The sequence below is a fragment of the Pleurodeles waltl genome, chromosome 6 (genome assembly GCF_031143425.1).
Source record: "Pleurodeles waltl isolate 20211129_DDA chromosome 6, aPleWal1.hap1.20221129, whole genome shotgun sequence".
NCBI classification, from domain to species: Eukaryota; Metazoa; Chordata; class Amphibia; order Caudata; family Salamandridae; genus Pleurodeles; species Pleurodeles waltl.
Window position 1 is genome coordinate 1,583,387,937 of NC_090445.1, and position 16,622 is coordinate 1,583,404,558.

At 43.3% G+C, this 16,622-nt stretch overlaps 1 protein-coding gene across 1 annotated transcript in view; it reads left to right on the forward strand.

Annotated features, from left to right (window-relative positions):
* The window catches only part of WDR31 (WD repeat domain 31), a 163,060-nt gene that overhangs the window by 107,099 nt on the left and 39,339 nt on the right, over positions 1-16,622 (forward strand). Inside the window, exon 8 of the mRNA XM_069241358.1 lies at positions 9,033-9,174. Coding sequence (XP_069097459.1) covers positions 9,033-9,174 — 142 coding nt within the window. The remainder of the gene's footprint in view (positions 1-9,032; positions 9,175-16,622) is intronic.

A 16,622-nucleotide genomic window follows, 5' to 3' on the forward strand; every position in this document is an offset into this window, starting at 1 on the left:
GCATACACACTTACATTCACACATGCAGACTACACACACTCACACATGCACACAACCCCCCCACCCTCCCACCCCTCTGTCGGACGATCAACTTACCTTGTCCGGCGAGGAGGTCGTCCCGCAGGGAACAGGCGCTTCCACCGCCGGCAGCAGGGCCGGTGGTGGAACTGCCCATGCGCCTCCGCCCGTCAGCATGACTACTGGAGGATTTCCACCCAAATTGTGGCAGAAATTCTAAAGTACTCATAATATGGTGGTTGGAACACCACCAGCACTGGCAGTCTTCTGGTGCCCGTGGCTTCGGCAGTCTGCTGAAAAGTCCACCAAAGTCATAATGATGGCCATAGTTTGTTGTTCTAGTTCTACACTACCTTCTTTCTCTCTCTTTCGCTCTGTCTGTCTTTATCCCTCTGTGCGCACCAACACCAAATACTGCTACAAGTATTCTTTTTCATCAACTGCAGGGTAGTCAAAATATAAACCTCATGTTTTGCATTTTCTCATTTTTTATAATGGATCTTTCACGCTGGAATCAGTTAATTGACCCATAACTTTTTAGCTCTTCTGGGCAGTCATTGTTGTTGCCACAAATCAGTTTGCAATATTTTTGGTCGTAGTGTACCTGGCTAGATTTTAAGTATGTTGGTTCAGTTTTGTTAAGCATTGGTGTGTCTACTTATCTTGTTGTTTTATAAAGGCACGCAATTGCCGACTCTCACATTTTAACTGGACAACCTTAAGCTCTAATCTCCCCCTTTTTGAGCGCAGTAGTAGCCAATATAATGTGTTCATTTTTTATCATTGTCTTGCATGCATTCCAGACACTCTAATATGAAAATTCCTTATCATTATTTGTCTTAAAATTAATTTGCTTTTGCCTGAGAAAGTTTTCTTCTTTACGAATCCCACTCCCACCTCTTAATGCTATTACCCTCTGAGGCCTCAAGCTACAATCCAAGGTGAAGTGGTCCGAGATAATTTAATCCAATTTTCCACCTTAAGGGTAGTACCAGGTATGTTTAGGTATACGTAATAAATTCAGGTGTACTTCTCATGCCCATTTGAGAAGGTGGTATATTTATACATTGAGTGGTGAAACATTCTCCCATCTAGTCAGCAGTACTAATTTGTGAAGTGCCTACCACAGACCGCCCACCCCATTGGAAACATCCAGTATAAAACTTTTAATCACTGGGTCCAGCACGACCCTGATGTCTACACCTATATTAAATATGACTTTCTGGACCTTTTTTGTTTTTTTGCTAACTTATTTCTACGACCACCTTGTTTGTTTGTTTGGTTGGTTCAAGAATAAAGAATTCTATTTTAAACATGATGATGCCCCCAGACCTTCTTCAGAAGAGAACTGTAGAAAAAGACAACAACTTGTTGTTTGAGAAAGATAAAATCCAAGGTTTAGAGTGTGGTGGTGGACTCTATCTCAGACATGACAGATATCATATCCGCCTTATTATAGGTTCATTAGGATATAACGCCCTTGTAGTAAGGCAAGCAGGATATCTACCACTTTAGTGACAGAGTACCCATCCACCAAACTCTTAATCAGTCCCTTAATAAAGGACCTCCTCTATTTACCTTGAACTTAACTTACTGACTTCAGATGAGTCTCTTGAACACAGGCAGCATCTATGCCCTATTGCTTTCATTTAATTGAATGCTATTTATAGTGGAATTACATCCCTGACATTTGACTGTGCAATCGTAGAGTGTCAAAGAGGTACAATTAGTATAAAACTTAAATTGGTCGCTTTCACAGCTGCCATTTGCCCAGAATACTGATAGAACAGCCCTCTATCCATTTGTGTTATCACCGACTAGAACAAAGAAAAACATTAAATATACTCTGATTCTGAAACAGTCGTTTATCATCAGTTCTCCATTCTTCCTGCCCAGTGGCCCCATTTACGCTCCTTGGCAACCTTGCATTATCTTTGCTATTACCTTCACCTCCTTACAACTGATTTAATTCTGTAAATTCACTCTCCTCAGTTTTTATAAAGTTCCCTATTCTTAACTTACCCAGAGAAAGATTATTTATTCAGATATTTAGTCCATATGCGTTTTTGTCATTATTGCAGTGTGTCTAGTTTTTATTCTCCTAGAAACAAGTACGGTCTTTTGAGGCCCAGATTTGGAGTTAGTGCTGTGAAATCTTAAACACTGATCCCTCCCACTGAACGAAACTGTTTCTTGAAAATGCATCCTTATTCTTTTGTTATCAGGTAAATTGCTGAATGTTGACAAAATGAACATCACCACCACTAACATCCTTGTACACTTTTCATTTTCATCTGTGCCTGCCATATTGCTTCCAAGAAGTGAAAGAAGATATGTACAATGCTACATATCTTTCTTTAGAAACGCTACTGAACACGTTTGAGGTAAATTAACTGTTCCATTGTCCCTGCTGGACTGGTTTAGAAGTGGTGGCCTTGTTGGATGTTGTTTTGCACTCCTGTCAGAGCAGGGGCAGTCCTCCCCGTGCCTTTTGTATTTTTTTGAAATTATATTATCCTCCCTATGAGGAGAAACCCAACACATTAAAGAGTTTTCATTTTTGAAACAACTTTCCCTCATACCTGCAAGCCTTTCTCCACCTCTGTCTGTTCCACTCTGCCAGGCTGCCACCTCTGATGGTGCTCGATGCAGCCTTTTGGGGAAACGTCCTCAACCACGTGTTGTAAATAACGCGGACCTTTCCCACGCAAGCGTAACTACGCTTGCCTAAACAACGCATGGCTTTTTCTGTGCCTTAAACATGCATGTGCTGAACTACGCATATGCGTGGTTAAGGCACAGAAAAAGCCAAGGTTTGTTCGGGGGAGGACGCGGTGAGGTAAGTGGGGCTGGGGCAGGGGTGGGGGTTGTATTAAGGGATTGGGATGAGTGGGGGGCGCTGGGGGTAGGTTATTTGTTCTTTTTTTCAGGGGCGGGGTTGGGGGGGTTTGGGTATTTTTTTTAAGGGCATAGGGTGGAAGTATATTTTTTATTTAGAGTGGGGGCAGGGTAGTTAATTTTTAAAGGGGTAGGGGAAGTTTTAGGGAAGGGAGAGAGAAGGGAGGAGATGAAGAGGAGGACGGATCGGGAGAGGTCACGGTGAGGTAAGTGGGGTTGGGGCAGGGTTGGTGGGTAGTTCTTAGCAGTGGGGTGGTTTTAGGGTGTAGGGTGGGTGGGGCTGTCGGGGTACTTTCGCTGTAGTTTTAGGGGCTGGGGTGGGGGGGTTGGGATAGTTTTTTTATATGGGCTTAGGGTGGGTGGTGGGGTTCGGGTAGTTTACTTATTGGGGGAAGGTTTTAGGGCTCAGGGCAGGTTGGGGTAGTTTAGTTTTTAGGGGTGGGAGTTGGGGTAGTTTTTTTTTTTTTTAAGAGCTCAGGGCGGGTTGGGGTAGTTTACTTTTTAGGGGCGGGGGTTCGAGATTTTTTTTTTTTATGACTTAGGGCAGGTGGGTGTGTCAGGGTAGTTTACTATTATGGGGCAGGTGTGGGGAGGTCGGGGTATTTTCTTTTAGGTTTAGGTCAGGTGAGGGGGTCGGGTTACTTTATTTTATAAGGGTGGGGTGGGGAGGCTGGAATCGTTTTTTTAGGGCAGTGGGGGGTGAGGGTAGTTTAGGTATTGGGGGTGGGGGTAGTTGTGGACTTCAGGGCGGGTGGGGGGTGGTATGATAGAACCACGCATCCTGTTTTGCATCGTTTTGCATGCCATTTCCACACATGCCTTTACTACGCATGTTTTTAAACAAAAATTTGTTGTAAAGGCATGCGTGGTACAGGCATACGTGGAAACAATGCGGTCATAGTTCTTACCGTATTGTTAAGGCTTACGTGGTTCCAGCATGCGTGGTTTCATCATACAACAAGCCTTTTGCCATACAAAACGCACCCCTTTTCGTTTTATATTCACCAGTGTTTGTGTGATGGCTTCACATCTGTAATCTGGGGCTCTGCCCAATGCAGCCGCCTTGTTGTACAGACAGCAGTGCCAAGTACATCTCTCCTACAGCCCCTTTTGCACCTACCATGTTGTGCAGACTGACTAATATGAACATGGTGATCTGCCAGTGGGTATCAAAATGAGAACACCCATTCTCTACACCTAGATTGTGGTAAACGCTTCATATGCTTATTATTTACATAATTTATTTGATTCTTTAATAATCTGATATCAATCAGATTTTAATATTTATGATCACTTATTACCGAAGAAGTGAGTTATAAAGACAGCGGTTCTATTTGTTATTGCGAATGGGGCATTAAATGCGCATCCCTTTAAGAATGAGAGGGTTTTCAGCCTTCTATTAAGGCTCCTCTACATCAGCGGAGAGTGCCTCAACCGGGGGCTACAAGGAGTAGACTATGCTTCAGCTTGCAGGCAACTATCTGGCACTGTTCCCAGATCACTGGGAAATAATGTGCTAAATAATGTGACCTGTGGTGGATCTCCTGTGCTAAATCGCGTGCCCTCCACCCTGTCCATACTAACTAGTGATGCCCCCTCACTGTGAACAACATAGCTACTCTATAATGAGGGCCTACCTGGACCCCGGTCAGACCTGCACACACTGAGCCACTTCTACTGCAGAATGTGCCACGTTGTGTAGAGCAAAAATGGCATCCATCCAAAAATCCTTAGAGAAAACGATTTAAAGGGAAATACCCCTGAGGCCAATGAATGAGAACATTGAACACTTGATTTGGCAGCCTCTCAGGTACCCTCATTGAATGAGAAGCGTGGCCCACCAAATTTCTAATAACTTATTTGTTGCTTCTTAGCCCATTGTTGATGATTTTTTGAAGAAGTATGATGGTGCGTGTCAACGTTTCCAGCTTGCATCCTTGAGTATCACAGATAGCAAAATTAAAATACTTATATCATGCTGTTCTGTCAAACAGGAAGCAAGTGTAAACTTCGGGCATTAACTCCATCTCAGGCCCATGCCCTCTCAGGGCAAGGCTCTTAGCCCCTCGAGTCACCACCTAATTAATACTTCTGCCTTTCGATGCCAATGGTTAAACACAGGCTAGTACGTGGAGACTCCTCTCGCTGGCCTCATATGATCTGCCAGTGTAAATGGTTGCAGCTCTTAGAGGCGGCACAAATGGTTTATTAAGTGCTACATGAAAACAAAGGCATACAATTTGGTGCAGGGCCAGGGGGAAGTGGCTGGGTCAAGTGGCAGACATGGGGAATGGCTGCAGGGCTGTAAAGGAATACAAGAAAGGGCCGCAGCGCTTCCTAGAATGAGGGGAGAGCTCCACAGCTAGGCTCGAATTGATGTTTTGGAAGAATTATCCAGTTGGAGAAGCTGCAAAGAAGAGTGACGCTGAAGCACACAAATGGTAAGCAATGGATGTGCTTCAAGCCCTTTATGTACACAATAGTGTCTCGCAAATGAGACACATACGCTAGCGCATGCTCTAGCAGACTCAACACAAAAAAGTGCTATAGATGGAGCTGCGGGAGTGGTAGAGGGGGAAAAATAGTACCTCAATCATGTCGGGAGCAGCTGACGAGCGCTGATTTAGTTCAGTCAGTCTGTGCTTGGTCTGTTCTCCATTACTAGGATTGAAAGTGATGTTTCGGCAGAACTATCCAGTTGGAGAAACTGCAAGGAAGAGTGACGCTGAAATACACAAATGGTAAGCAGTGGGTGGGCTTCAAACCTTTTATGTACGCAGTAGTGTCTCGCAAGCAAGACACATGCGCTAGCGCATGCTCTCGCAGGCTAGGTCCTAAAAAGGGCTATGGATGGAGCAGCGTGAGTGGGAGAGGGGAAGAAATAGTACCTCAATCATGTCGGGAGCAGCAGACGAGCACTGATAAAATTCAATCAGTCTGTGCTTGGTCCTTGCTCCACAGCTAGGATTGGAAGTGACGTTTTGGAACTATCCAGTTGGAGAAACTGCGGAGAAGAGTGATGCTAAAGTTCACAAATGGTAAGCGATGGGCGGGCTTCAAGCCCTTTATGTACACAATAGTGTCTCGCGAGCGAGACTCATGCTCTAGCGCATGCTCTCATAGGTTCGACCCTAAAAAGGGGACTCATAAAGAAAAGAAAGAAAATGCAATACTACCATCTACAGGCTAAAGTAAAATTAACATCAAATGAAAACGATTACTTTCTTCTAATGTTTATGCAAAAACGTAAGAAAATATAGGGATCCATGATTAATTATCTTGCAAGAAGTCTCACAAGATGAATCCTAAAATAATTAATGGGTTTTGCGAAACCTTTTGGTTAGAAGGTTTAACAATGAACTTCTCTCAGAGAGTTACCCTTGGATTACTTCTAATTTAACCAGAATTTCCTTTTCCACTTTGATAATGCTAAAAATATGTAGTAAGAGAATAATTTAGATTGGGCACTTGTCAATTCTAAAGCAGTGGTTCCCAACCTTTTGACTTCTGTGGACCCCTACTTTATCATTACTGGATCCCGAGGACCCTCACTGAATCATTATTGTAATCCGGGGACCCCCACGGAGTCATTACTGAAAGCTGGGGGCCTAATCTGTTAATATTATTTAATTTTCTCAGCAGTCACCGACCCCTGAGGAGGCTTAACGGACCCCCCGGGATCCTCGGACCACAGGTTGGGAACCATTGCTCTAAAGCATTTGACTTTTAATGTATTCATGTATAAAACTCCACTGTTTCTTGGTGGCAGTTATGGACTGCATCTCTTCGGTGGGGGGAAGTCAGGTACTATTTTGTTCAAAATAACTTGTCTTGTTGGCAAGATGACCGTTAAAAAGTAAAAAGAAAATCAGGATTGCACTTTTCACAGTTAAGAGACTCATTCTGAAACTTTGTAGAAGCCCGCAGGCTTGAGTTTGGAAAGCAGGATGCTTTACCTGTGCTCTGAAACAGCTTTAGAAAAATGTCTGTATATGGATGGGTACTCTCGTGAGTTTAAATCTGTAGGTTAACAGATATCTAAAGGAATCATTAAATCCCAACCTACAAACATAAAACATGAAGAGGGGTGGGGGGGGGACAGGAAAAACAGATGAGTGAAATTAGAGACATGAAAAGGCCGAATGAGAGAAATACATTTCAACACCATTTATTAAGTAGTACTTAATAAATGATGTTGAAACATAGTAATGGTTAATAAATGATGTTGAAATGTATTCATCTCAGCCGCGCTTTCCATATCTGATTTCACTCATCTGTTTTTCCTGTACCCTTTGTTTTTTATGTTGGTGAGTAAGGAAGTAATGTATTCCTTTAGCTATTTTACTTTGATACCTAGATGAACGACATTTTCCTTTTGAATCAAATAACTGCAGTTTGTTAAGTGTTCCCCTCCACTCTTATCTATGTTTTTAGAACTGTTATGTTTATAACATCTTCCTTCTCTTTGTAGTCCTTGCTTGGCCTGTGCACTATTTTGCTCTCCTCTCATCCCCGATGGTGTGTATTCCCTTTCCTGTCTTGCTTTTTGTAGTCTGTGACCCTTTGTTTCCTGCTGCACTTCACTCTGGTGACTTTTGTAAGGCCTCAGTCAGCTCTGTGATGTCCTTGTCTTGTCTGCTGCTCACCCCCTCCTGCTCCTTCCCCACTTCCTGACCCTCTCCACCTCCTCCAGTCCCTTGGCCATCTGATCCAGTCTCCAATGTATGACCATGTTCTCATTGTTAATATCCTCTAGTCATGGATGCAGCGTTCTTCTCCAAGCCTTCCCAGCCATGACCTAGGTCGCCTTCTGTAGTTTCCCAAGAGCCAGCAGTCCGTACCGGTTGTCATATCCTCCCAGTTCCTACCAGAGAAATCTATGCAGGAAGGCTCTTTGTAAAAGGCCAGCTAAATTATTATGCTCTGCAGTTCTTTGGTTCTGTGCCCTGTGTGCTGCTGGATATTTCTTAATTCTTTGGCCTGCATTACTCTGCCACAACCTCCTTCTATTATTTTTGATAGCCTGTAAAAAGGTCAATTACAGTCCCATCTAGCAGTCACACCCAAAAGCAATTCTGATTCTGAATAGTTCATTTGACAGTAGTGCGAAATTAATGCCGCCTCCAATACTTTTGCCCGTTTTAAGTCAAAATTCCTTTCCGCTTTCTTCCCTCCTGCTCTAGTAGTTGCCTTTGTTATCTCTAAATGTGTTTCCTTTACAGCTTTGCCATTTTGTTTGCCTAAAGCACCTGTAATCATCCCTAGGCTCTTATGCCGCTCCAACACAAGTCTCCTTCTGGTCATCCAGACTTATTGATCAATTCTCTATTTCTGCAACCACTGGACTAGGTCGCTTATAGCCCCTGTTTTAATTACTCTGCATCTCTTTTCTCCCAGTTGGACTAATGGTTGTGTCATTTGCCACTCAGGGAATTATTTAAAGTTTGATAGATGTGGGACGCCCGCCAGCAGCTGCTGTATAAGTAGTGCATTGATGTCATTGGCACTCTAAGTACAGTGAATAGGGCATCCACCGCTTTTTGCGGATGTCTTGCTTATTCCAGTTCTGAAAAAGGGCTGTAATCTTTATTAACTGCTCCATTATGTAGACTGCATTATATGATCCTGCTCCCCCACCACTTTTTCTCACTGGCGGCACAGGCCAGACTGACAGCTGCTAGAAACCTTAACAATTAGTATGTAATGCACTCTACCGGAAAATTTCAGCTATTGATAAATTTTTTGTTATTGTTCAAGCAATCAGAATAATTGTCAATTTCTCTTGTGCTTTCCAGTGCTTTTAGGTTTGCGACATATACTTTTTCAAATGGTGATATTACTCTAATTGTTGTTAACACAATAGAGTCCTGTTTCACTTAGCTCGAGCTCCCTCTGACTGCCACTACTTATTGTAGTATTGCCACTACTGACTTCTGGTGTGAAGCACCTTAGAGTGATAGAGTACCTAGACCTTGTTAATCACCTGGCTCAACAAATGTTCCTCTGACTGTATAGATGTTTCTTCTGCAATGTCACACTGTTCAAATCCTGATGGTTTAATTGATGCACACAAATGTGACATACATTGTTATGTCTCTGCCCTTCTTTTTCTTCAGAATGTGGGACAGTCGAGACCTGCAGGTGGCGCACACGTTCCCCATCAAGCAGTATATTCAAATGCATTGTGACATCAGCCAGGATGGGCGCTACTGCATCACATGCAGCAACGGGTTTGGTGGCCAAGGCTGTGAAGCAACAGTAAGTGGCGTGTGAGACTAAATGCTTAGGTATTGATGTATGCCATTATGATGAAACCAAGCAATATGACTGTGTTCGGTGGCATTTGTAGCTATAGGTAAACATGCTTTGCAAAAGTCCGCCATCTAGTGTTGGGCTCGGAGTGTTAAAAGTTGTTTTCCTTTGAAGAAGGTTTTTGAGTCACGAGATGAGTGACTCCTTCTCTCTGTGATAGTGTGCCTGGGCATTGAGTCCTTTGTTAGATTGTTTTCTTTCTGCTGTTGTGTACGGGCGTGTTTCCTCTCGCTCCGGTGCATCTCGGTTCGGTATTTCTGAACTTTTTTCTACCTTTCTATAAAATCGTCGGTATTGTTTCTATCGCGTTTTCCATCTATACTCAATCCGAATTAGACCATCGGGTCGAATTCTCTCTCTTAAAAATTCCCATACACTGATCAACATTCTGTGTGCAATCTCTGTTTATCTCCAGATCATCGAAAAGAAACCTGTGATGCCTGCAGATCATTTCGATCTAAAAAGACTCTCCAGGATCGCAATCAGTCAATCAATCAATCAAACAAATTTCTTAAGCGCACTACTCACCCGGTAGGATCTCAAGGCGTTGGGAGGCGGGGGTGGTTACTGCTTGAAAAGCCATGTTTTGAGGTGCATTCTGAAGATTAGGAGGTCCTGGGTCTTGCGTGGGTTGGTGGGGAGGGAGTTCCAGGTTTTGGTGGGGAGGTGGAAGAAGGATCTGCTGCCGGAGGTGGTGCGTTGGATGCAGGCGACTGTAGCGAGGGCGAGGGCGACGGAGCAGAGCTGTCGAGTTGGTTTGTGGAAGTTGATTAGTTCATTGAGGTAGGCTGGTCCGGTGTCGTGGAGGGCTTTGTGAGCGGGGACCAGGATTTTGAAGATGATCCTTTTGTTGATGGGCAGCCAGTGTAGGGATCTGAGGTGGGCGGAGATGTGTTCGTTGCGGGGGAGGTTGAGAATGAGACGTGCGGCTGCGTTCTGGATATGCTGGAGTTTTCTCTGAAGCTTGGCTGTGGTCCCTGCGTAGAGGAGGTTGCCGTAGTCCAGTCTGCTGCTTATGAGGGTGTGAGTGACCGTTCTTCTTGTTTCTAAAGGAATCCATTTGAAAGTCTTGCGTAGCATGCAAAGGGTGTTGAAGCAGGAGGGTGATATGGCGTTGATTTGCTGAGTCATGGAGAAAGATGAGTCCAGTATGATGGCAAGATTGCGTGCGTGGTGTTGGGGGTGGACCAAGGGTGGTGGGCCACCAAGAGTCGTTCCATGCTGTCTTGTTGGGGCCGAAGATGATGATCTCGGTTTTATCTGAGTTCAATTTGAGGTGGCTTGCTATCATCCAGTTGGCGAAGGCGCGGAGTCCGGCGTGTAGGTTATTCTTGGCGGTAGATGGGTTCCTTGTGAGGGAGATGATGAGGTGGGTGTCGTCAGCGCATGAAATGATGGTGAGGCCATGTGGGCGGATGGTGTAGGCGAGAGGAGCCATGTAGATATTGAAAAGGGTGGGGCTGAGGGAGAATCCTTGGGGAACCCCACAGATGGTCTTGGTGGCTGTAGTCCAGAAAGGAGGGGAGGCAAACTCTTTGGGTTCTTTCGGAGAGGAAGGAGGTGAGCCAGTCCAGGGCTTTGTGGCAAATTCTGGCGTCGAAGAGGCATGTGAGGGGGTTGGGTGGCATACGGTGTCAAAAGCTGCGGGGAGGTCTAGGAGGATGAGGGCATCCTGATGTCGTCTGTGCAGGCGATGAGGGCGGTCTTGGTGCTGTGGTTTTTGCGGAATCTAGACAGGGAGACGTTGAATATGTTGTTCTCTTCTAGGAAGCGAGACAGTTGTATGTTTACTAACTTCTCTATGGCCTCGTAGAGCTCGTCAACTCGAAATAGCATCCATGTCCACTGAGGACACACCTGATATCTTCGGTGAGGAACACGCACAGGAAGAAGATCGACAAGGGGCAACATTTTCCATACAAGACTCTGATCAGCACTCGGATGATGATAGCACTCGGATGATGATAGCCACTACATACCTTCAGCGCAGTATGTGAGTACAACTGCCCCATCGCACCACTCAAAAATATTAAAAAAGACTCCAGCACTAGTCGTTGGTCCGCCACTGCCGTTGGGCCAAGGCCGGATCTGAAAAGTAAGTCCTGATGACTTCGGGTTCGGCACCAAGATTAAAAACTAAAGTGCATTTGGCATCGACCAAACAAACTCCGACAACAGTCTTGGAATCAAGCCAAAAATCAGAAGGGACATCTTCGGACCTGAAAAAATCTACACCACCTTCGGAGCCAGCGTTTTCGGTTCGAGCAAAACACTCCACATAGAAGACACGGGTAGGAAGCAAAGTACTTCTACCCATGAACCCTTGGACATACAACCTATTTTAGAGGTGATGGATGCTAAACATCGAAAACTACAAATTCAAGAGGACACGGGAAGAATAATTGCTTCCCTTCCAATGTTCTTTCAGAGGATATTGACTATTAAAGACACTTTAAAGGATGTACCCCCATCAAAAAAGGTCTCCAAAAACAAGCAGCAGGAAGAGGCTACAAAACATAAACAGCCTTCACCACCACATTCTCCTGCTCTTCATCCAGACCACCACCATCACCCACATATGAAGTACAGTTGACACTACACACATCCTCACTATCACCACTCAGGGATGACCTTGGTGATGACCAGCAGGACAAAGATCCATGGGATTCGTATGATCCTGATGCCATTCTGCCAAATTATCCAGACTTGTATCCTGCTAGACCTTCAGCACCAGAAGACACTACTGCATTCAATCAAGTAGTAGCCAGAGCTGCTGCCTATCATAATGTGCAGATGCATACAGATCAGATAGAACAAGATTTCCTTTTCAACACACTAGCATCTACACCTAAACAATATCAATGTCTTCCAATGCTTCCAGGAATGCTCAGACATGCCTCTGATATTTTCCAGGAACCCGTAAAGGCCACAATTATCACTCCTAAAGTGGATAATAAATATAAACCTGCAACCTCAGACCCAGTGTTTATAAAAACTCAATTGCCACCTGACTCAATTGTAGTTAGTGCAGCAGGGAAAGGGCCAAGTGTCAGTCCACAGGAGGTGCAATTCATTGGAGGATAGCCAACTCACAGGCTCTTTTGGCTCGGTATGATAGGGGCCACTGGGTTGAGATGGAAGAAATCTTGCATTACCTTCCTCCAGAACACCAAAAGAGGTGACAACAGATAGTAACTAAAGGGCAAGCAATATCTAATAATGCTATTAGATCCAATATGGATGCAGCTGATACAGCCGCCAGATCAATCAACACTAGTGTGCTTATTAGAAGACATGCCTGTTTAAGATGTTCATGGTTCAAACCTGAAATACAACAGGCTGTGTTAAATATGCCCTTTGAAAAGCAACATCGTTTTGGCCCAGAGGTTGGCACAACCATAGACAAACTTAAAAAAGATTCTGAAACAGCCAAAGCAATGTGTGCGTTATATACCACACCAGTAGAGGTACATTGCGTAGACCACAGTTTAGAGGGGGTTTCTAACCATCAGCCTCAGAGACAGCAACTTTCCAACAAAAGCAATCTTCACAATTATTCACAAAAGGATCATTTAGAGACTCCAATAGAGGATCAAACAATAGAGGAGGACGTAAACCATCCACTTCCAGAGGTTCCTCTCAATCAAATAAACAGTGACTTTCTCTCCATTCTTCTGTAGATTACAGATCAGTGGGTTCTGTCAATTATCCAACCTGGTTATTGTCTAGAACTCATCTCCACACCAACAAACATTCCTCCTCGTTCACACAAACTTACTCAGGAGAATCTCACTGTATGAAAACAAGAGGTACAATCACAACTGCTCAAAGAAACAACACAAATATGTAGTATATTCAGTGTACTTCCTCATACCAAAGAAAGATGGTACTCTCAGACCAATCTTAGAACTCAGACCCCTAAATCTGTATATACTGTCAGAACACTTCCCTATTACAAACATGATTAAATGACAACATTAGACCTCAAGGGTGCTTATTTCCACATTCCTATATATCCAGCACATCGAACATATCTAAGATTTGTTGTAGCAGGAAAGCACTACCAGTTCAAAGTGCTACCATTTGGGCTAACAACAGCACCAAGGGTGTTCACCAAATGCTTAGTGGTGGTTGCAGTATTCCTCAGGAGGCAACACATACATGTCTTCCCATATCTCGACGACTGGCTTATAAACGCCAGTACACTTCAAATTAGTCAACAATATACTAAATACACTATAAACATCCTACACAATCTAGGATTCACCATCAATGACCAACAATCTCATCAGAAACTATCACAGATACAACCATATTTAGCAGCAATTTTAAACACTCAATCAGCATTAGCATACCCAACACCAGTCAGGATTCAAGCATTTCACGATCTCATATCGCAACTACAATACAACCACACTTATACAGTAAAGTTAATGATGAAACTATTAGGGATGATGGCTTCATGCATAGCAATAGTACCCAATGCCAGACTCCATATGAGACCATTACAGCAATGTCTCTCTCAACAATGGTCTTAGGCACACAGTCAAATTCAGGATCTAGTGTTGTTGGACCACCAAACTTACCACTTTCTGCAATGGTGGAATTCCACCAACCTGTCAAAAGGGAGGCCCTTTCAGGACCCGGTGCCTCAGACCATAATCGCAACAGATGCATCAATGATAGGTTGGGGAACTCATCTCAACAACCTCACTATAGAGGGGGAATGGGACTCAATCCAACAAACTTATTGCATAAACCACTAGGAGTTACTAGCAATATTCCTAGCACTCAAAGATTTTCAAACACAAATCACACACAAGATAGTATTAATAAGGACAGACCATATGACCACAATGTGTTATCTGCAAAAACAGTGGGCACATTCTTCACAATTGTCACTTCTAGCACAGACAATTTGGAAATGGCAGAACATATCCCAAGGATACACAATCAACTAGCGGACCTCTTAAGCAAGACACAACAAGTACACAAGTGGGAGATCCACCCACAGATGATTCAACAATACTTCCAAATGTGGGGAACACCAGAAATAGACCTTTTCACCACAAAAGAAAACACAAAATGCCAAACCTTAGCATCCAGGTACCCAAACTTTCAATCCAGGGGCAATGCTCTATGCTTGAATTGGTCAGGGATATTTGCACTTTTCCACTTCTCTCACTAATTCCATTTCTGATAAAAAAGATGGAACAAACCTCACTCACTGTGATACTCATAGCTTCCTCATGGGCACGTCAGCATTGGTACACAACACTACTGGGCCTGTCTGTAGTACCACATCACAAAAAACAAAACAGACCAGACCTGTTGACTCAAAGGAGAGGTCAAATCAGACATCTAAATCCCAGCATATTTAACCTGCCAATTTGGTTCCTGAAGTCATAGAGTTTGGCTACTTACAGCTTCCATCAGAATGTATGGATATTCTAAAGGGAGCACCCAAACCCACAACTAGACAATGTTATGCAGATAAATGGAAGCGGTTTGTCTACTATTGTATGCCTAAAACCATTGACCCACTTAAAGCATTAGTACAGGATATTGTTTGCTATTTGCTACACTTCCAAAAAGCAAACCTTGCATATTCCTCCATTAGAGTCCAATAATAAGCAATAGCTGCTTACCTCCAAAACAGACAACATACTTCCCTGTTTAGGATTCCTGTTATAAAAGCTTTTATGGAGGGTCTTAAAAGGGTTATTCCACCTAGAGCTCTACCAGCCCCTGTGTTGAATCTTAATATTGCATTCACCAGACTTATGAGGCCACCTTTTGAACCCATGCATTCTTGCCTTCTTCAGTTTTTTTCATAGAAGGTTGCTTTTTAGTAGCAATCACTTCTTTAAGGAGAGTTAGTGAAATTCAAGTGTTCACTTTAAAGGAATCTTTCTGTCAAATTCACAAAAACAAAATAGGTCTTAGAAGAAACCCAAAATTCCTACAAAAGGTAGTTTTACCCTTTCACATTAATCAGTCAGTAGAATTTCTGAAAGAGCTCTTCACACCCTTGATGTTAAAAGAGCTCTCATGTACTATATAGACAGGACAAAAAATTTCAGAAAATCCAAGCAACTTTTTGTGGCATTTCAACAACCTCACAAAGATAATCCCATTTCTAAAAACAGATTAGCACGATGGATAGTCAAATGTGTAGAAACCTCCTATCTTAAAGCTAAAAGGCAGTTACCAGTAACTCCTAAAGCTCATTCCACTAGGGAAAAAAGGGCCTTAAATGGCCTTCTTAGGGAATATACCAATGGCAGACATATGTATAGCAGCCACATGGTCTACACCACACACATTTACCAAACACTACTGTGTGGATGTATTTTCTCATCAACAAGCAAATGTTGGACAGGCAGTGCTTAGAAAACTATTTCAAACTACTCCAACTCCTACAGGCTAGCCACCGCTTATTTTCAGGGAGGGACTGCTTTACAGTCTATGCAAAGCATGTGTATCTACAGCTACACATGCCATTGAATGGAAAGTGTTACTTACCCAGTAGTCATCTGTTTGTGGCATGTAGTGCTGTAGATTCACATGCCCTCTCCCTCCTCCCCGGAAGCCTATGGCCTTTGTAGTATTATATATTGTAAATATGTATATACATTGCATAGACATGTCATTTATTAACTATATATGTACATATGCACTTGTACGCTCTTTACTTCACCCTCATGCGGGAAAACAGTCTAACAAAGGACTTGATGCCCATGCGCACTATCACCGAGAGGAGGAGTCACTCGATCTTGTGACTCAAAAACTTTCTCTGAAGAAAAACAACTTGTAACTCTCTGAGCCCAACACTAGATGGCGGTCTTAAAACAAATCATGTGAATCTACAGCACTACATGCCACGAACAGATGTCTACTGGATAAGTTACATTTTCCTTATTTTGTTTGTAAAAAGGTTTGAAATAAATGAATTAAACAATTCAACATTTTAAATGACTGGGTTAGGCCTCTGCATAGTGTTCAGCTGCTGTAATGCTAGCCTACAGGGTAGATTTAGCATTTGTCATAGAGAAGGTACTCTATCTCATTGGTGACATGGTACCCTCTCCACAAAGCTGAAGGTCCATCCACCTCATTTACAGTTGGGGGAACCTTAAGTATGTTAGTGATGTAGCCTACTCTGGCTCCGTTGCTGAAATACTCCTCCAGTGGCCCAACTGAGTAATGGGTGTCAGCGGTTCACATATAACACTGTCTGCCCAATTTAGAGTAGATGATGTTATATGGGGATTTTTTGCTTTTAGTCACTACCAGGTAAATCCTGGCAGTTAGAGACAATAAAAAAATATTGATCCCCATAGCATGGGTGACAAATCCCATAGTGTGGGGGCTATTTGTTTTACATTTTCCAA